The sequence below is a fragment of the Centruroides sculpturatus genome, unplaced genomic scaffold, assembly GCF_000671375.1.
Source record: "Centruroides sculpturatus isolate CEXI.00-Female unplaced genomic scaffold, Cexi_2.0 scaffold76, whole genome shotgun sequence".
In the NCBI taxonomy this organism is placed as follows: Eukaryota; Metazoa; Arthropoda; class Arachnida; order Scorpiones; family Buthidae; genus Centruroides; species Centruroides sculpturatus.
Window position 1 is genome coordinate 1,154,470 of NW_019384451.1, and position 17,075 is coordinate 1,171,544.

General features: G+C 30.9%; 1 protein-coding gene across 3 annotated transcripts in view; it reads right to left on the minus strand.

Moving 5' to 3' along the window:
- LOC111620567 (D-aspartate oxidase-like) overlaps nt 1-17,075 on the minus strand; it is a 67,221-nt gene that overhangs the window by 21,626 nt on the left and 28,520 nt on the right. For all 3 annotated transcript variants that reach the window (XM_023362514.1, XM_023362516.1, XM_023362515.1), the window contains exons 4-5: nt 10,593-10,675; nt 5,085-5,150 (exon numbers count right to left, since the gene is read on the minus strand). In XM_023362514.1, coding sequence (XP_023218282.1) covers nt 5,085-5,150; nt 10,593-10,675 — 149 coding nt within the window. The remainder of the gene's footprint in view (nt 1-5,084; nt 5,151-10,592; nt 10,676-17,075) is intronic.

A 17,075-nucleotide genomic window follows, 5' to 3' on the forward strand; every position in this document is an offset into this window, starting at 1 on the left:
GCAAATCTTCATTCTCTGGCAAGACAGCTGGGACCTTGACACCACTGGTAGGCTCACCTACACTTTCATCCCCAAGGTTGACACTACTACGATTCTTCTCCACTTTTACCCTAGTTACACCCTCACTCAGCTACTTTCAGGACACGGCAACTTTAAGCAATACTTACATAGATTTAACCTTGCGATTGTGTTATTCAGGAGGACCAAACACCACTTCACTTAGTTTTTTGCTGCAATAGGTACAATCACATTAGCGATAGTTTAATGAGATCTGTGATTCTTGAAGGGTACAACTGGTCTTGCAACCAGCACCATCTCANATACTTACATAGATTTAACCTTGCGATTGTGTTATTCAGGAGGACCAAACACCACTTCACTTAGTTTTTTGCTGCAATAGGTACAATCACATTAGCGATAGTTTAATGAGATCTGTGATTCTTGAAGGGTACAACTGGTCTTGCAACCAGCACCATCTCATTCACACACACACAATGTTCCATCATCTATTCGCATTCATAATCCTTAGTGGGGCTCTTGGGAGCACTCTCTGGAGGCATGGATTGCAATTAGCTTTCTCTTGCTTTGTTTCAACTGTCAGTACATAGCTGCTTTCAACTTTCTTCTTTTCGGTCTAAATTTGGTTAGTTTAAGTTAGTCCTAGTTGTAAGTTAGATTAGGGACTCTTAGCTTGATTTCTGATTAGGTTCGTCCTAGGTTGTGGTAGGTTAGTTTAGTTAGTGGGTAAGTTAATGTTTAAAAATAAAGAAATTAAATTAAATTAAAAAAAAAAATTTGGGATGTTGCGTGTTTGTCTTTTGTCTTGTCTAGTTTGTTGTGTTCATTTGTTTTTTTTCACACTGTCTGTCTAGCTGTTAAGTAGTATTAAGATTCGTACTCATGTTCAGTTTCATTAGCATTAAGTAGATATAAGTCTTCCTACTAACAGCCACTTGGCACTAACTTCTACACTTAAGCTATTTGTGGTGGCACTAAATCATTGGTGTTCGCCAGGGACGTGACGTGACATTTGATGATAGGGAAGCTGTGTTTTTGTAACAAGCCAACTTCCAGGGGCAATCAGTCAGTGACGGTCTAGGGTCCATTCATATTCGTTTGTTCGATAAGCCAGTAAAAACCGTAGACTTCTCTAAATGTATTTTTAATTAATAGATTATCTAACGCACTCAATAAATAAGCGAGTTCAATATAATTAACTCTGTTATATTAGATTTAATAGATTCTCTATGCCCTCTAAATGCCAATTCTCACTTCAATAACATCTACTAATTAAAATATAATATATCTATTAGCTGTAACTATCTCGTTATAATTTTCAATATTTATTTTATATTGTGTACTAATGTTAAATTCTATTCTATTTTGATTTCCAAATTGCTTCAATTTTACGAAAGAATCGATGCGAGATTTAGGATTTTCGTGTCTTTTGCCAGCTTTACTCAAATTATTTAAATCGTCAAAGCCAATCTCATTCCACACACTAATTTTATTTGAAAATAGTAGGCAAGGCCAACAAAACAATTTTTGCATTTTTATGCATCCACAGAGCCATTTTATATCTTCATAAATTTTATCGTGAAAATGTCGAACAAATTTTTTTGTTGACGTATTTATATTTAATTTAGGCATTGGTCTTTCTCTTTTAATAATGTTTTCTTTTTCATTATATGGTCTCGAGCCAAAACTTTTTGAAATAAATTTTCAATATCACAATTACATTCTAAATTGCTAGCTATAATATAAGGGCTAAAATTAAAAATAAAATTATAAAAACTTACTTGTTAAAATAAAATGTGTGATCGATATACAATTATACATACCTGGTACAAAATATTCGATTGTATGAATATAGTTTTGTGAAGAAACGTACATAAAAATAGCATAAGATATTCTTTACTTTTTAAATATTAAAACAATCCACTTAGTTAAAAGTGCTCCCTATCAGTGACTCGTGGATGGAATCAGAGACGATCTTGGTAGGTGTGCGGTGCGTGCGTGCATGCCAAATCCCGAGGGTGCCGATACCAGTTAACATCTTTTGTCGTATCACTAGTATATCTCAAAGGATGCAACAGGGTTGTTGTAAATTTTAAATGTTTCTCATCATAGCTGTAAAAATCTAAATGCGTTAAACTTAATAGATTGTCCGTCTTTTGTTTTCTAACTAATTTGTTTTAGGACCAGGTGTTGTCCACGGAAATTTCCAAAGTTTACAACTTTTCGGTCACTCTCGTTGAACTGGAAAAATTTCTGTCTGTATTACATCTAATACAGTATTTCGAAGAAATCAGTCCTCACTGTACTCGGCTATAGATTGGTTCGGTTAAGCTTTTGTTTAAGTAATATTCTGGCTCTTTCAGCAGGGTTTTATTTTGTTCCCAATTCCCTAATTGATTAATTATTTAACTACTTAAGTAGAAATAAGTCGAAACTGGTTACTTTGTACTCGAATATTTGTAGTCTCGGGAAAAAAGTGGAAAGAAATTTTTATGACAAATGGATACATAAATCGTAAATTTAAGGAAAATAAATTCTAGAGCTTTTACTGTACCTTGTGCATCTATCTCATTCATTAAATTCAGTTGTAAATGATNAATATTTGTAGTCTCGGGAAAAAAGTGGAAAGAAATTTTTATGACAAATGGATACATAAATCGTAAATTTAAGGAAAATAAATTCTAGAGCTTTTACTGTACCTTGTGCATCTATCTCATTCATTAAATTCAGTTGTAAATGATGCTGTCGAAGTAACGGTTAATTTTTTAACATTATACAAAAATTGTACATGTTTTTTTTTCTACATCCCCTTAAAGATGGGATGTACGAAATCGTAATATCACCGATTTAACATTGAAATCCGTGAGTAATATGAAATCAGAGAGCGGAATAAATATATCAAATATTTTAATGGATTTTTTTAACTCCCGTCAACTATACAGAACTATCGTAGAAACATAGTAAATTCTTATCGGTTGGGTTAAGTTATAAATCTACTCGTTATTCACGTAATCGAAATATCTAGTGGGCAGGCGGCTAACAGCCCAGAACCGGTCCTTGATAGAATTGGAATCTTTATATGTGTGCAGCTTTCACCCAAGGTCGTAGGCTTCCACCGGCTAAACCGGGTGAGGTTGATGGTCTGTAAAGCGCATGCGCGAATCTGCATTTTCGTAATCTGAAAATACAGGAGATTCCACTCCGCCACTAATTTAATAATATACAATAGCAATTTTTTTTCCACATGTAATATAGAAATTTGTAATAAGATACATAATGCGGTTATAATAAAATATTGTGTGATTATTTTCATATAATTAAAATTAATATTTATTTATTTTTTAGAAATACAAGGGAAGCGGCGCTTCCACCGCTTCTAATGACGGCACGCCACTGGTGTTTGCTACACTCAGGTTTTCTTTTAGATCCTTCAGAGACTACCGCCTTGCAGCCTAAAAACTGGATGCCAACATCAAACATAGAGGGTACTGTTGCCATACATATCATATGTATGGCAACAGTACCCTCTATGTAGGTAGGATCCCTCTTAATGGCATATTATGCCATTAAGAGGGATCCTACCTTTCTCTACTATCTATCTCCTCTCCCTCCTTCTTCCCCTCACCCTCTTTTCCACTGGCTAAACACCTCATGTACAGCCAAAGTCTTTATTGTATGTATGTATTACAGTTTCTGATTGATCCCACCATCTAGTAATTGTCTGTTCTTTAACAAGAAAAAGATCTCTTTTGCTTGTTGGTTTGTATTTCAACAGAGTTTTAGTAACCTTTTATTGTTCATCTGATCTAATTTAATTAAAGACATCTTAATTATAGCTAAAAATAATTAACTTTTTGTCATTGGTTTAAAACAATAGTTCTCAACTAGTTTGCTGCAAACTTTTAGTAAATGTATCACAAAAATTCAGAAAACAAAAAGTAGAGAAACAGTTTTTCCTTTATTTGTGGATTATTTCCTAAATAAAAGAGAAATTGAGGAGCCATGGGTTCTAATTGGCAGCATAGATGGAAGCCACAATAACAAAAGCCCTTAAAGACAACAACTAATGGCTTCTGGAACTGCTTTGACAAAGTGTTTGAATACTGGCAAAAATATATAGCTATAAAAAAAAAGCTTGCTTTGAAGGTGGTGCAGTGTAAAAGTTTGTGTTTATACAGTCACAAGTTCAATTCATTTTTAATTCCACTTCACATGTAAGACTACCTTTGGCTTCACTGGCTCACTAATGTGTCACTAACTCAAAAAAGTTGTAAATCATCAATGTAAAGCATCATAAGATATTCTAAAAATATTTTATTTGATGCAAAAGATCACATAAAAATGGTGAATCCAGTGCAAATGAGCAGACTCTACAACCAAATAGAATAAATATTAGGAAAAAGAAAGAATGAACTGACCCACTAGATAATAAAAATATAAAAATTTTCAAAATATGAAATAATTTATAATCTTAATTAATACATGTCAATAATAAACTGAATTAATACTTATATCAATATAAAATTTAAGTAGAAAATCTCATTATATTTTATTCTTCAGTCTTTCCCAGAATAAAAATGGATTAAGGTTTAAAAAAATTTCTTTTTTTAAATATTAACAGTAAAAAACAGTAGCCTGATTGCTGATTTATTGCCCAGTCTGGCACTTCTGTCTGTCAGAGAATAATAAATTCATATCAAGTACTATCATGTGAATCTGTTATGAAACCAAGGTGATGATTTTTGCTAATTATCAGAGTTAAAATAATTAGAGGCATTTTTTAATTTTTATAAGAATAGAGAAATTTTGTAGAAATTTTTAAAATTGTTTTTATCATTCAGAGAACTGTTAAAGTCATTTAAAAAGTGTAAATATAACTGTTACAGTATTAAATCCAATAGAAAAAGTTTAAAACACAAGTTATCTTGAATCAGCAACTTGGAAAAGAAACAGATCAAATCTTATTGTAAACCATTAGAAAAATAATTTGGCACGATATACAAGTTATCAATGTGTAAATAACAATAATATAACAATTATTTATAGAGATTTGTAACATTCATTACCTTTTCATGAGAAATGGAATAAGTTTAGTACATTCTGTATAAAATGTAGTTGCATAGGCACCATATCTATAAAGATAAAGAAATTCATTAATTAATTCTTAAAATAAATTGCTATATTAAACATAAAAAACATTTTTTATATGACAAAAAAAGTATTATTTTCTAAAAAATATCATCATTTCATTACTATTGACACTTTTTTTTTATTCCAAACTAGTTTTATCTTATAACATCCAGTGGTAATTTTAATGAGAGTTTTCAGGCAAGCACAGATTTGTATCATCCTTTTTATATAAATTCATGAAATAAATATTGATAATCACATGATATGGATTTTATAAACTAGAGCTAGTACAAATCTGTATCTAATTAAGATCAAGTACCAATAATTATATATCTATGTTGGAGGACCTAGAGATGTGAGATCTTAAGCAAAAGCCTAAGTTCCCTCATAAGATGTTTTGATTTTACAAACCTAATATATATATATATATATATACACACACACACACACACTGAATACACATAATATAATATATATAAATATATTTTGATAAAACCAAAAACAAAAACATTTGTTCAGAATAAAAAGTGCAAGGTTTTTAAAGTTAATAAAATCAGTTTTTAAATAACTGATTTAAATAAATTACAGAAACTGAGATAGTTTGAAATCCCATTAGTTTGTAACTGTACTTTTGTCTAGGACAGGGATATAGAGATTTACATATTAAGGAATTTGGTTAGGTCGAAATATGGCTACTTTGTAATTTGAAGTGAAAATTCTGTCTGATTTGTGATATGTGTATGTTAACTCCTTCATTTAGATCAAAGTGCCTCCATGCTATAAGAGAACAATAGACCAAGAACAACTATAATCTGGTCAATATGACTTTGCTATTACAGTAACAAATTTTTGGGTATCACCTTACCAAAGACTACCCTTTTTTCTCTTATCTAATAAAATATGCTGGTTTTTGGGATTGCAAGATTGAGCTAAAAGTAGCAGATTGAGATATTTGTAGGACTGTAGGCTACTACTTTTGGGCAACTTTAAAAGTAATTTGGGCTACATTTCAAGGAATTCTGCTTTACGTCTTATAAAACCTATCTAGTGACCTGTGATGTTCTCACTGGACACATGCTGTTTACCTGCAGTTTATTTATATTATTATTATTATTATTATTTATTAATGAAAATTTTGTGGCTGTATGCCATATTTTTGTATAATTTTAATTTTATATTCTATATCTTTTAATCCTATTTCTTTTTCCAATTTCCTTTGTTCTATTGTTTTCGGACCTGACTCACCCCTTTCCCCACCAGAGTGTGGGAAGCGAACAATAGGCTACAGCAAGGCTAGAGAGCAAAAACCTGAACTCGAGTCGACATTCTTTGACCAGAGACAGAGAGAGAAAGACATGTACCAGCAAGGCTTGCGAGTTTGGAGATCAACAAGTGCTAATGAGGAAGGCCTTAGAGTGGAAGATCCAAGAGGAAATTAAGTAGCCAGACCTGGAGGTAAATCCCTTGGAGAAATTACAATTCTGGAAAGAAAAGGAAGAAAAGAACTTATGAGTAACTTGGAAGTCAGACAGAGGATTCACATCGAGATATCTGCCAAGAAATTGGGTACCTGTCTTATCAATCCTTCTTACTCCCCCTTCTATCTATCTGCTTTCTAATTAGTTTTAAGTTAGGTTAAGAATCACGTGCGACCATTAGATAAGTCTTAGTATTAATATTATCGGGTTGGTAATTGTGGCGAAATCAATTACGTGAATCACCATTGTATTGTTAGCACAGAAGGACTTCGGAAGTGCACAAAGAGTGGAAATCTGAAAATAATCTGTAAATAATCTATTTTATCACAAAATTAATTTGGTTTAATTGAATATCACACTTCAGTGTAATTCCTTTTGCATTGAACCTCTTACAATTTCATCCTGTGTAAGTAGCCATATTCCATTTGCTTAACAAATTACATCAGTTACATGGCACTTGGCATATTATACAGAAATATGTAAATCTCAGATAATTTGATAATTCAACATCACGAATATTCCGTCCCTGAATTTCGAACGAATGAGAATTTCCTGTAATAACTTCAACATCTTATAATTGAAAACATTAGCAAAAAAGAATTGTTTGCTGTAATCATATTGAATGATCATCTTTAGGTTAAAACCATATTATTGAACAAAAATGTAACTTAAGATTTGAATGGCATATTACAAAATTTAAACATATTTAAGGAGTGGCAACAAAACCTAGTTTTGTATTTTCTGTTGTTTTACATTGGATAAATTGCTTGTGTGATTATTTTACCTATATTAACAAAAGTGTAACAGAACTATATTTTAGTAACAAGACTCCTAAATTAGGTAGGAGAGTTCCAATTTTAAAACTGTTCATGAAATAGTCCAAAAGTGGGACATTTTTCAATTATATTCAAAAATAGCCAATATTTATTGCATAAGCTGTTATTCAAAGATGAATTGCATATACATAAAAATTTAAATATACAATTTATAGAAACAGTAGCCTGATTGCTGATTTACTGTCCAGTCTGGCAGTTCTGTCTGTTGGAGAATAGTAATTATGTTCCATATACAGTTTTACAAACCTGTTACAAAAGAGAACTGATGAGTTTTGCTAATAATCTGAATTAAAATAATTATATACTTACCTTTTCTAATTTTTAAAAGAATAGAGAAATTTTATGATTATTTGTTGTTTGTCAAATACTAATATAGAATAAATAACAATCACTTAGTTGCTGGTGAGTCAGAAATAGTATATTTATTCAATTCTTTATACTTAAACAATTGATTTTATTTTCCCTTTAAAGGTTCTGATGTATGCTTTCATATTTTTTCTTCACAGTCAATAAAACAGACAACACTATACTCAGAGCCATAATTAGTTGTTCATTGTTGCTATTGCTGTAGGTTGATATTTTGTAAACAAGAATATACAAATAAGTAAAATGTTCATTGGTTATTCATACCACATCAATAACATCAAAGCTAGAAAACTAACAATCATTGACCAGAATCAATCATATGACTCATTTGACAGCACAGTGAAGCATCAAGCCTAATGTTCTGCTTTTTACATTTCAGGATCTGGTCATTTTACTATATGTTAAGAATTATCTATTTATTCTTGTCAGAGATGTCCTAATTAGTTCTTTCATTTTTTATGTTGCAGTTCATTGTCACTACAGATTTAATATTTAAGAATGTAAAAAGAAAATTTATTTTGTTTTTTCAATATTTATCAATCTATTAGGTTTCTAATTTGCATAAAAAAATGTAGTTTACTTTCCATTGTTAAAGAATAAATAATAAAGATAATGGTAATATTATCATTAACTTTTTATTATCTAGAATCTTATCATACACAAAATCTAAGATGTATGCAGTTAAACTTGATATGGAACTTTCCTAAATAGCATTTCCTTTGTAACATACCAGCAAATACTCATGAATGAATCTTTCCAAAGATGTCAGAGAATTCTTGGTGTTTGTGATTACTAAATGCATGATTTTGCAAAGCTAACAACAGTGTTACTGCCAAGTCAGGTGATTTTCAAACTCAAATTTAAACTTCTGTATAGAAATCATTACTATGTAATTATTATTGTTTGAGGAACTTTGGTTTAATATTACATTCAATTTAGGGCCAGTTTTGGAGGTGAACAAATGATGGGTGCTAAATTGAAAAGTTCCTTTCAACAAATTTTGAATCAAAATTGATTCTTGATCTTGTAGAGATAGCAAAGCATATTGTGAGATCCGAATAGCCCCTGGGTCTAATTAACAATTTAAATATAACGTTAAAATTATAAAGTAAAATATTATTTCATTTTGGTGTGAAAATATCATTTTTCTAATGTGGGAAAACTGATAAAAGAGCCACTTCCTTTAACGGAAGTTGAAGCATCCCTTGTTTTTCCACTTATCTATCACAAATCTCACCACACTGGAAATTGCCGACCCCTCAATAATTCCCCTTTTCATCCGTTCACGTGAGAGAAAACAAATAAGCTGATTGGTCACAAATCATGAGATATAGTCAAAGATCTGCATGATTCGAGGAGTACGTCGAAAGATCTCATAGGGAAAGGAGGTATCCCATATTCGCTCTCTAAAGCCAATGCTTCGGCGTACTCCTAAGGCCAATGCCCTTAGGAGTACGCCGAAAGATTTCAGAGAAGACCGACGTAATCCATATTGTCTCCCTAAGGCCAACGCCTTTAGTCGTATCCAATCGAGTCTCATAATGAGTTAATTTAGGAGAATAGAAGAAAATTTATAATCTTGTGCCAATTCACGACCCCTCCTTGAAATGAAGAATGATCCAAGAATACAGAAGAAGATCAAGATAGAGTAAATTGAGGTAGAATGTTTATAACTAAATTTGTGAGCTCTCTCTCTCGAAGCGTATAATATAATTAATCCATTGTTTCTCTTTCGTTTAATTATATTTTGATTTATTCCATTTGTGTAATTTTATTTACTTTTATTTTATTAAATCTTTATTTATTTGTTTAAAGAAATGTCTCATCATTGTCTGAATCACATGCATATTATCTCCTCAAGCATGTTAATCCACATATCTAAATTTGATTAACTGGTGTCAAAGGAATCCTGACGTAGATCTAGACTTCACAGTCCGGATCGGTTTAAATATTAATAGCCCTCCTAGAAAAAGATTAGAGATCGGATCTCTCAATCCGAAACTCCGAGAACTAGTTTTACAAACTAGAAGCCGATTAAGTGATAAAAGGGTATTAAACTACTCTGTATCCCCGGCTAGAATCTCACAATATGTTATTACAGTAGATGCAAGATACAGATATTCACCCCTTCTAACAATCTGTATTTGAATTTATCTATAATAATTTCATTAGAATTTAATTCTTATTTTATACTAGAAAGTATACTAATTGTTAAGTACAGTAGAGCATCGATTATCCGACCCCCAATCAACCATCACATCGGTTAACCGACTGCATTCTGGTTGGCAAATTCAAATGTCCGCAAGTGATGTGGCGCTACAATATTTGGCTATGTCTTGGCTACTTTAATATTATTTTTACGTGTTTTAGCTGGCAACACTGGATCGACCATAAAAGGGAGCCAGTATTTAAACGAGGCTTAATTTTCTAATTTTTAACGATACAATAGCGATGATTATTATTTTAAAAAATTTTTGTTAGGCTTAACATCAATGAAAATTCAATGCGAAGTAGGTTAATAGCAATATACTAATATACTAATTACATGGGATATACTAATATACTATACTAATAATGTATTTTTTCATATTTTTCGGTTATCCGATCAACCCCAGTCCCCAATTGAGTCGGATAATCAATGCTCTACTGTAATCTATTTATTTCCTATGAGTAATATTGACCATTTTATACGTAATTTTTATAAATTAGTAAATATCATTGTAAAAATTTTAAATTTAATTTATTAAATAGTATAAAAACTTACTTATATTGACTAGGAAATAATTTCAAATCTTTTTCTGTAAGTTTTCTATAAGAAGTAAAATAATCTGCAAATTGAGGAACTTCCTAAAGAAAACAAAAAAAAAGATAAGATAATATAAATCTGAAAATATTAGATTTCTATCACAACATTAATGTTACACTGCAGAAATCAGAAATATTACTGTGATGTTTAATTAATAGAATATTGGGAGCATCTGTCAGCACTGTGTCTTTGTTACTAACTTATTTCTTTTTTATAGGCTAGGTGTAATTCATTGAACTTTTTAAATAATTATTTGAGAGAATCATGTAATTTTTGTGTCGAGAAAGAAATTGTGGATGCTTGGCATATATCGGCTAAATTGGGCATCTTAAAGTGCTACGTGAAGAAATTTTTGGTTGCAAAGTTCTTACTAGGGGAAGTGATTCCTCAACTATAAATTTGGCCTTATTACTGGTGTTGTTTGGGAGCATCTGTCAGTGCTTTGTCTTCATTACTAACTTATTTATTTTTTATAGGTAAGTCTTAACTATTATGGCAGTTAATCTGAAGAAAAAGTTGTTTTCACCGAGCTTCAGGGAAGGAGAGACTAATAGTAAAAAGAAATCTTTGAAGAGTCGCAAACAGGAAAATTTGCATATCTTCTGGAAGGAGAAAATTTTAATCTCAAAGAGGGTATACGTGTTCTGTTGCGTTTACATTTTGCCATGAATTCTAAGGTCAACAAACTTATTTCTAGATTAAATTATGTATCCAAATGGTTAAAAATTTGGATGAAGGTTTGGCTGACTTAGATAATAGATTAGAAATATTAGAAAAATTGGCTGATAAAAATTGTAGTTTAGGCGACCAAAGTAATGTTACAAAAAAGTTTAATGATATTACTCGTGAACTTGAGTTTTTGGATAACCAATGTTAAATAAATAATGTCATTTCCGGTTTAGAAGAGTTCCGAGATGCATCATATCTGGAAACGAAAGAGAAAATAGTTGAATTTGCTATGCAAGTCTTACAGATGCCCAACATTAAGATTGGTAGGGCAATAAGAGTGGAAAAGAAAAAGGGTAATTCCCCTAGATTAATTATTTGTATTTTTGTTGATTATTATGATAAAATGAATTTTAAGAAACAAATTTTGGAATTAAAACCGGATGGTGTCTATGTAAATGATGACTTTTCTCCTAGATTGAGAAATATTAGATTTAAGCTTTGTGATTTTGGTAGACAATCAAAGCTTTCTGGAGTGCGAATGGTAAAAATAGTTTATGATAAAATTATTATTGATGGCACGAAGTACTTTTACGATGTTGACTATGACCAAGTTAAGCCTGTTTCATCCTAGCAATTGTCGGATAGGAGTACTTCTTTTTTAATTTGGAATTGTGCTAGTCTATTTAATAAACCTGAGTTTTTTTGGAAGTATTTATTGTAGTATGATATTATTTTTCTTTCCAAGACTTGGTATGGTTCTACTAATAGAAATTCAGACTTAGCTGATTGTTTGCAAGGTTATAATCTCCATTTTGGAAAGGCCTTTAAGTTACATGTAAAAGGTCATTATTGTGCAGGCTTGTTATAAGCAATAAGATCCTTTTTTCCTGTGTGGTTGTTTATCAAGATGACTTTTTAATACTTGTTAATTTGGTGCCAAACTTGGTAATATTTTAGTATGTTTTGTTTATTTTAGGGAAAATGACTAGCAATCTATTTTTGATACTTTAACTGGCTTGATATTAGATAATAATAGGAATGTATTGATTGCTGGTGATTTTAATGTTAGGATTGGATTGGAGAACATAATTTCTGATGCATTTTGCAATTATTTTGGCATTGTTTGTCCTATGTATAGGAATTCGAAAGACCTGGTGATTGATTCTTGTGGTAGGAACTTGCTTCATTTATGTGAAGATTTAAATATGATTATTGTTAATGGGAGATGTTTAGGTGATGAAGCAAGTGAATATTCTTTTATCTCTAATCGTGGTAGTTCTGTTATTGATTTGGTCATAGTTTCTCTGTTAATTTGGAAAGATGTTCTCTCTCTTATGATGGATCAGTTTTTGGATTCCGACCATAACCCTTTGATTTTACAATTGGCCTGTGGCAATGATACATTGGTTTCTTTAGAGAAGAGGCAGAGGATTAATAGATTGTTTTGGGACAAATCTAGAAAGGATGAATTAAGGTTGGCTGTGGAGGAAATATGTGTGTCGAATAAGTTTGATTCTATGGAAGACCTGAGTAATTGTCTTTTTAGTTTGGCATGTAAGTGGGGATTTTAAATTATTATTTATATAATTTATTATTGTATAATTTTGTCTGTGATCTTATGTTCATTGTATCTAAGCGTTTTTTTTTTTTTTTTTTTTTTTTTTTTTTTTTTTTTTTTTTTTTTTTTTTTTTTTTTTTTTNTTTTTTTGTGGAGGAGATGGTATTGATTCCCGCATCAAGGAGTGTATCCAGTATGCATATTAAATTAATTAATTAATAGAATATAAGTCACTCAGTAAAACTTTCAGCATAGGACCTGGTCAATAGAACAATTGCTAGTGCAGAGATGACATAAAATTAATAGTGCTGTCGTCAAACCTCACCTGGTGCCTAAGGAGTGCTAACCGGTCCTGAGTCCAGAAAAAATAAAGAAATCACAAATTTCAACAGTAAAAAATATAGTAATTTTGTCATTCCATAGATACTTTAATCATTTGGTTTATTTCTATCAATTAATAGTAATCATTTTTAAAATAAACTCAGAAAAAAACTTTTAACATTGATAATATCCAGTGGTGATATTCAGCAGGTTTGCACAGGTTCAGCCAAACCCATTGTTAACATTTTCAAAGTTTTCTGAACCTTGTTAAACACATGTAACATTTCTCAGTGGTTTTGTTTCTTTTAAAAAATATATTAAAATATATGTACAGTAGAGCCTCGATTATCCGACTCAATTGGGGACTGGGGTTGGTTGGATAATTGAAAAGTCGGATAACCGAAAAGTATGAAAAAATCCATTATTAGTGTAGTATATTATTATATCCCATGTAATTAGTATATTAGTATATCGCTATNTACTCCTCGAATAACGGACGCTGCGAACTACGGGCTTTCTGTTTGGCCGTTACGTGACTCGAGCAACAGACTGGTTGCGAACAACAGACTTTCCGTTCGGCAGTTATGTGAGGTGAACAACGATCTTTCTGCGAACAAGTGCGAATGATGTTTCCACTCTTTTGCCATTGCCAATGACAATCTGCTATTTTTATAATATATTAGTATAATTAAAATATATTATTAGTATATCTGAAGTACAGAGCTTCCGTTGGGTTTCGGCTTGCTCCCTTGTTTATTACGTACAATACATCACCTCAGTGCAGGGTATTTAGATTTATTCAAGTGTTGTGCAAATCATGGCTTCTAAAAAAAACAGAAAGGTGATTTCAATTGAAACAAAGCAAGACATCATCAGAAGGAGTGAAAGTTGACAAAAACTTCCTTGTCAAATGGGGTGAGGNTCCTCAAATCAACAATGGGCATAAAAGAGAGAGCATCTTTATGCCTTCCAGAGAGTTAAAAAAAATGGCTGATATATAAATATATACTATATTATGTTTTAAATTAAATACTGTATATCATTAAATAACGTAGACATATATAAATCTTTAACATCATTAAATTAAAAAGATTTATTGTTATTTTTACATATAACAAATTTAAAATTAGTTTCTAATTATTCTTTGCATTTCTGTAACAAATAAATTACATTATATAGTCTAATCATTATTAATTTAATCAAAAGAATATCTGATCTTTGCTCTTTTGGCTTTTGAACAAAGATTAATCAATTCTGATAAACAGATTTCACTAAAATTATCAATTTATCTAAAGCTGTTTCTCTATATAAAATTTTATTTTAATCAAATAATTACTGAAATCAGTATCTAATCATCTTAAAAATATAAATTATTTATCAAGATATTAAATTTTATTTTAATTGTTATAAAGCAGTGTTTTTCAACCTTCTTGAATACGCGACCCCTTTACGAGTTAAAAAATTTTGGCGACCCCAGGGCCATATTAAAACTATATCAGTGATTTTAAAACTACGTATTTAATTTTCTTTCTGTTGAGACCTAAATATCGATTGAAAAACCAATTGTACTGTAAAATAAACAGGCCCAGCCTTCTCAATGAAATTGTAGGTTTTTTTTATTGTAGTGTGGGACCTACAAACACTTGTCTTTTTTTTTTTACCCGCGACCCCCGTGTAAGGCTTTGTGACCCCTCTGGGGGTCGCAACCCACAGGTTGAAAAACACTTATAAAGCAGAGGTGAGCAAGCAAGAGTTCAGTGGGAGCCGAAATGTAGGTTTTGCAAAAATGCATGGGAGCCGCAGTTCTGTACTTTTTTATTCCATACTGCGGTTCTGTACCATGATTTTATTATATAATATAAATATAATATAAAACAAACATCGAANTTAAGTCTGTTAAAATTTAACATTTTTTATGCCAGAACTATATATATAGTTCTGGCATAAAAAATGTTAAATTTTAACTGACTTAATTTTGCAAACACATCTTTTTTATTTATATGGGTATCTTAAGGTCAGTTTTTGTGCTAATGTTGCTAATGCACCATTTGAGCAAAAAAAAATTGTTAAGAAAAAATTTTCTGTTAACGAACCCTTCGTTAAATATTTCGAATATCACCACTGATAATATCCAATGACATCGAGTGAATTGCTTGGCTTTTTTTCACTGTGGAGAACTCTAACAAGTAAGACTAGTTCAAATTAGACTGAATGTCCTTGAATTCAGTAATCCATTATCAAAGAGTTACTGAATTCAAAAAATTCCTATAAATCAACCCATTTATTTCAGATGAAAGGTTTTTAGCTTTTTCTGTGTTTGAATTTGTTCAGTGTCAATATGACAAGATGAAATGTCTCCAAAAACATTTCATCAGAAATAAACAGGTTGACTCCTTAAATTTCTATAGTGATTGTTTGAATTTACAAAAAATTTCCTTATAAATTGATACAGTAGAGCGTTGTTTATCCGAATCAATTGGGGACTGGGGTTGTTCAGATAACTTATTTTTTGGATAACCAATTATGTACGAAAAAATATATTAATTTATCCTGTGTTGAAATTTTTCTCCATTGCGTGTCGCTTCGCGTTGAATTTTCGTCAATGTTAAGCCTAACGAAGACTATTTTATCGTTAAAAATTATTTTTTTTATTTTGTACAAACAAAATAAATATATTGAAAAATATAAAAACAATAAAAAATTATACTTCAGAAGTTAATTTAGTATCAAAAACGTAAAATATTTGAGTAGCCGAAGACATAGCCAAAGATTACAGCGCCACAGCACTGGCGAAAATTTAAATTTGTCGACTGGAATTCCTTCGGATAACCGACCTTCGGATAAACAACGCTCTACTGTTTTAATATTCGGCTGCGAATGGTACAGTTCCTTAGAGTTAATATTAAGGAAAAAATGATATCTTAAATATTTTAAGATATTATATGGCTGATTTAATTGCTTACTACTTGATGGATGAACTTGTATTATTGCGTATCTTTCAAGTACCGCGATAAACGTAACAATGGAAGGCTGATATAACCAAACACATTTTATGCTTTTCGCTTTAGTGTTCGTTATATTGTAGTATTTGATTTATATAACTACAAAGGCAGTTATATAACGTTAAAGGTAGTTATATAGTTACGTAGGAGTATATCACATCGAGTGACCAATCTAAGACATTTTTAAAATTTTTTATTTTTACTGTACTGTACATAATTTTAAAATATGTTAGATTGGTTACTTGGTGTGATAAACTCTTATGTAAAGTAATTTTTCTAAATATATATCAAAAGTAAACAGAAATTTTGAGTAAGAGATTGAAAATTCAGCAGAAAAATTTTGAGATTAAAAGAGTTTAAGAAAAAAAATTTACACATTATTTACAATAACTTCTATAATATTCTGTATAATTTGAAATATTTTGATAAAAATAATGAACAATAGTCATCTTTTAAAGCTGCAATATAAACATTGAATATCAGACAAAAGACAGATTTGCCGTTCAATAACGAACAGTTGCAAATATTCTTTGTAATAAATTAATTCTGACTGTAGTGTATTTACACCGATTGCGTTTCGACACGTGGTTTAGTAGCGTCACGACATACAGTAAATACAGCTACGCTTGTCGAGCTTCATGGCCTCATGAAGCAGCGACATCTCGTGGTAAAAATCTGAACTACGGGTACGGCATCGTTCCGTAAATATTTGCTATTTATGCTACGTAGATGGCCCCAGTTTAAATCTGCGCTATTGTTGAAGTACGATTTTTTGTAAACTAAAGGATTTGTATTACCCGTGTACATTACATTAGCATTCAAAATTACACACTAATACTTACATTAAAAATTCTAATAACGTCTGTAAGAACACCGAAAGAGAAAGATACA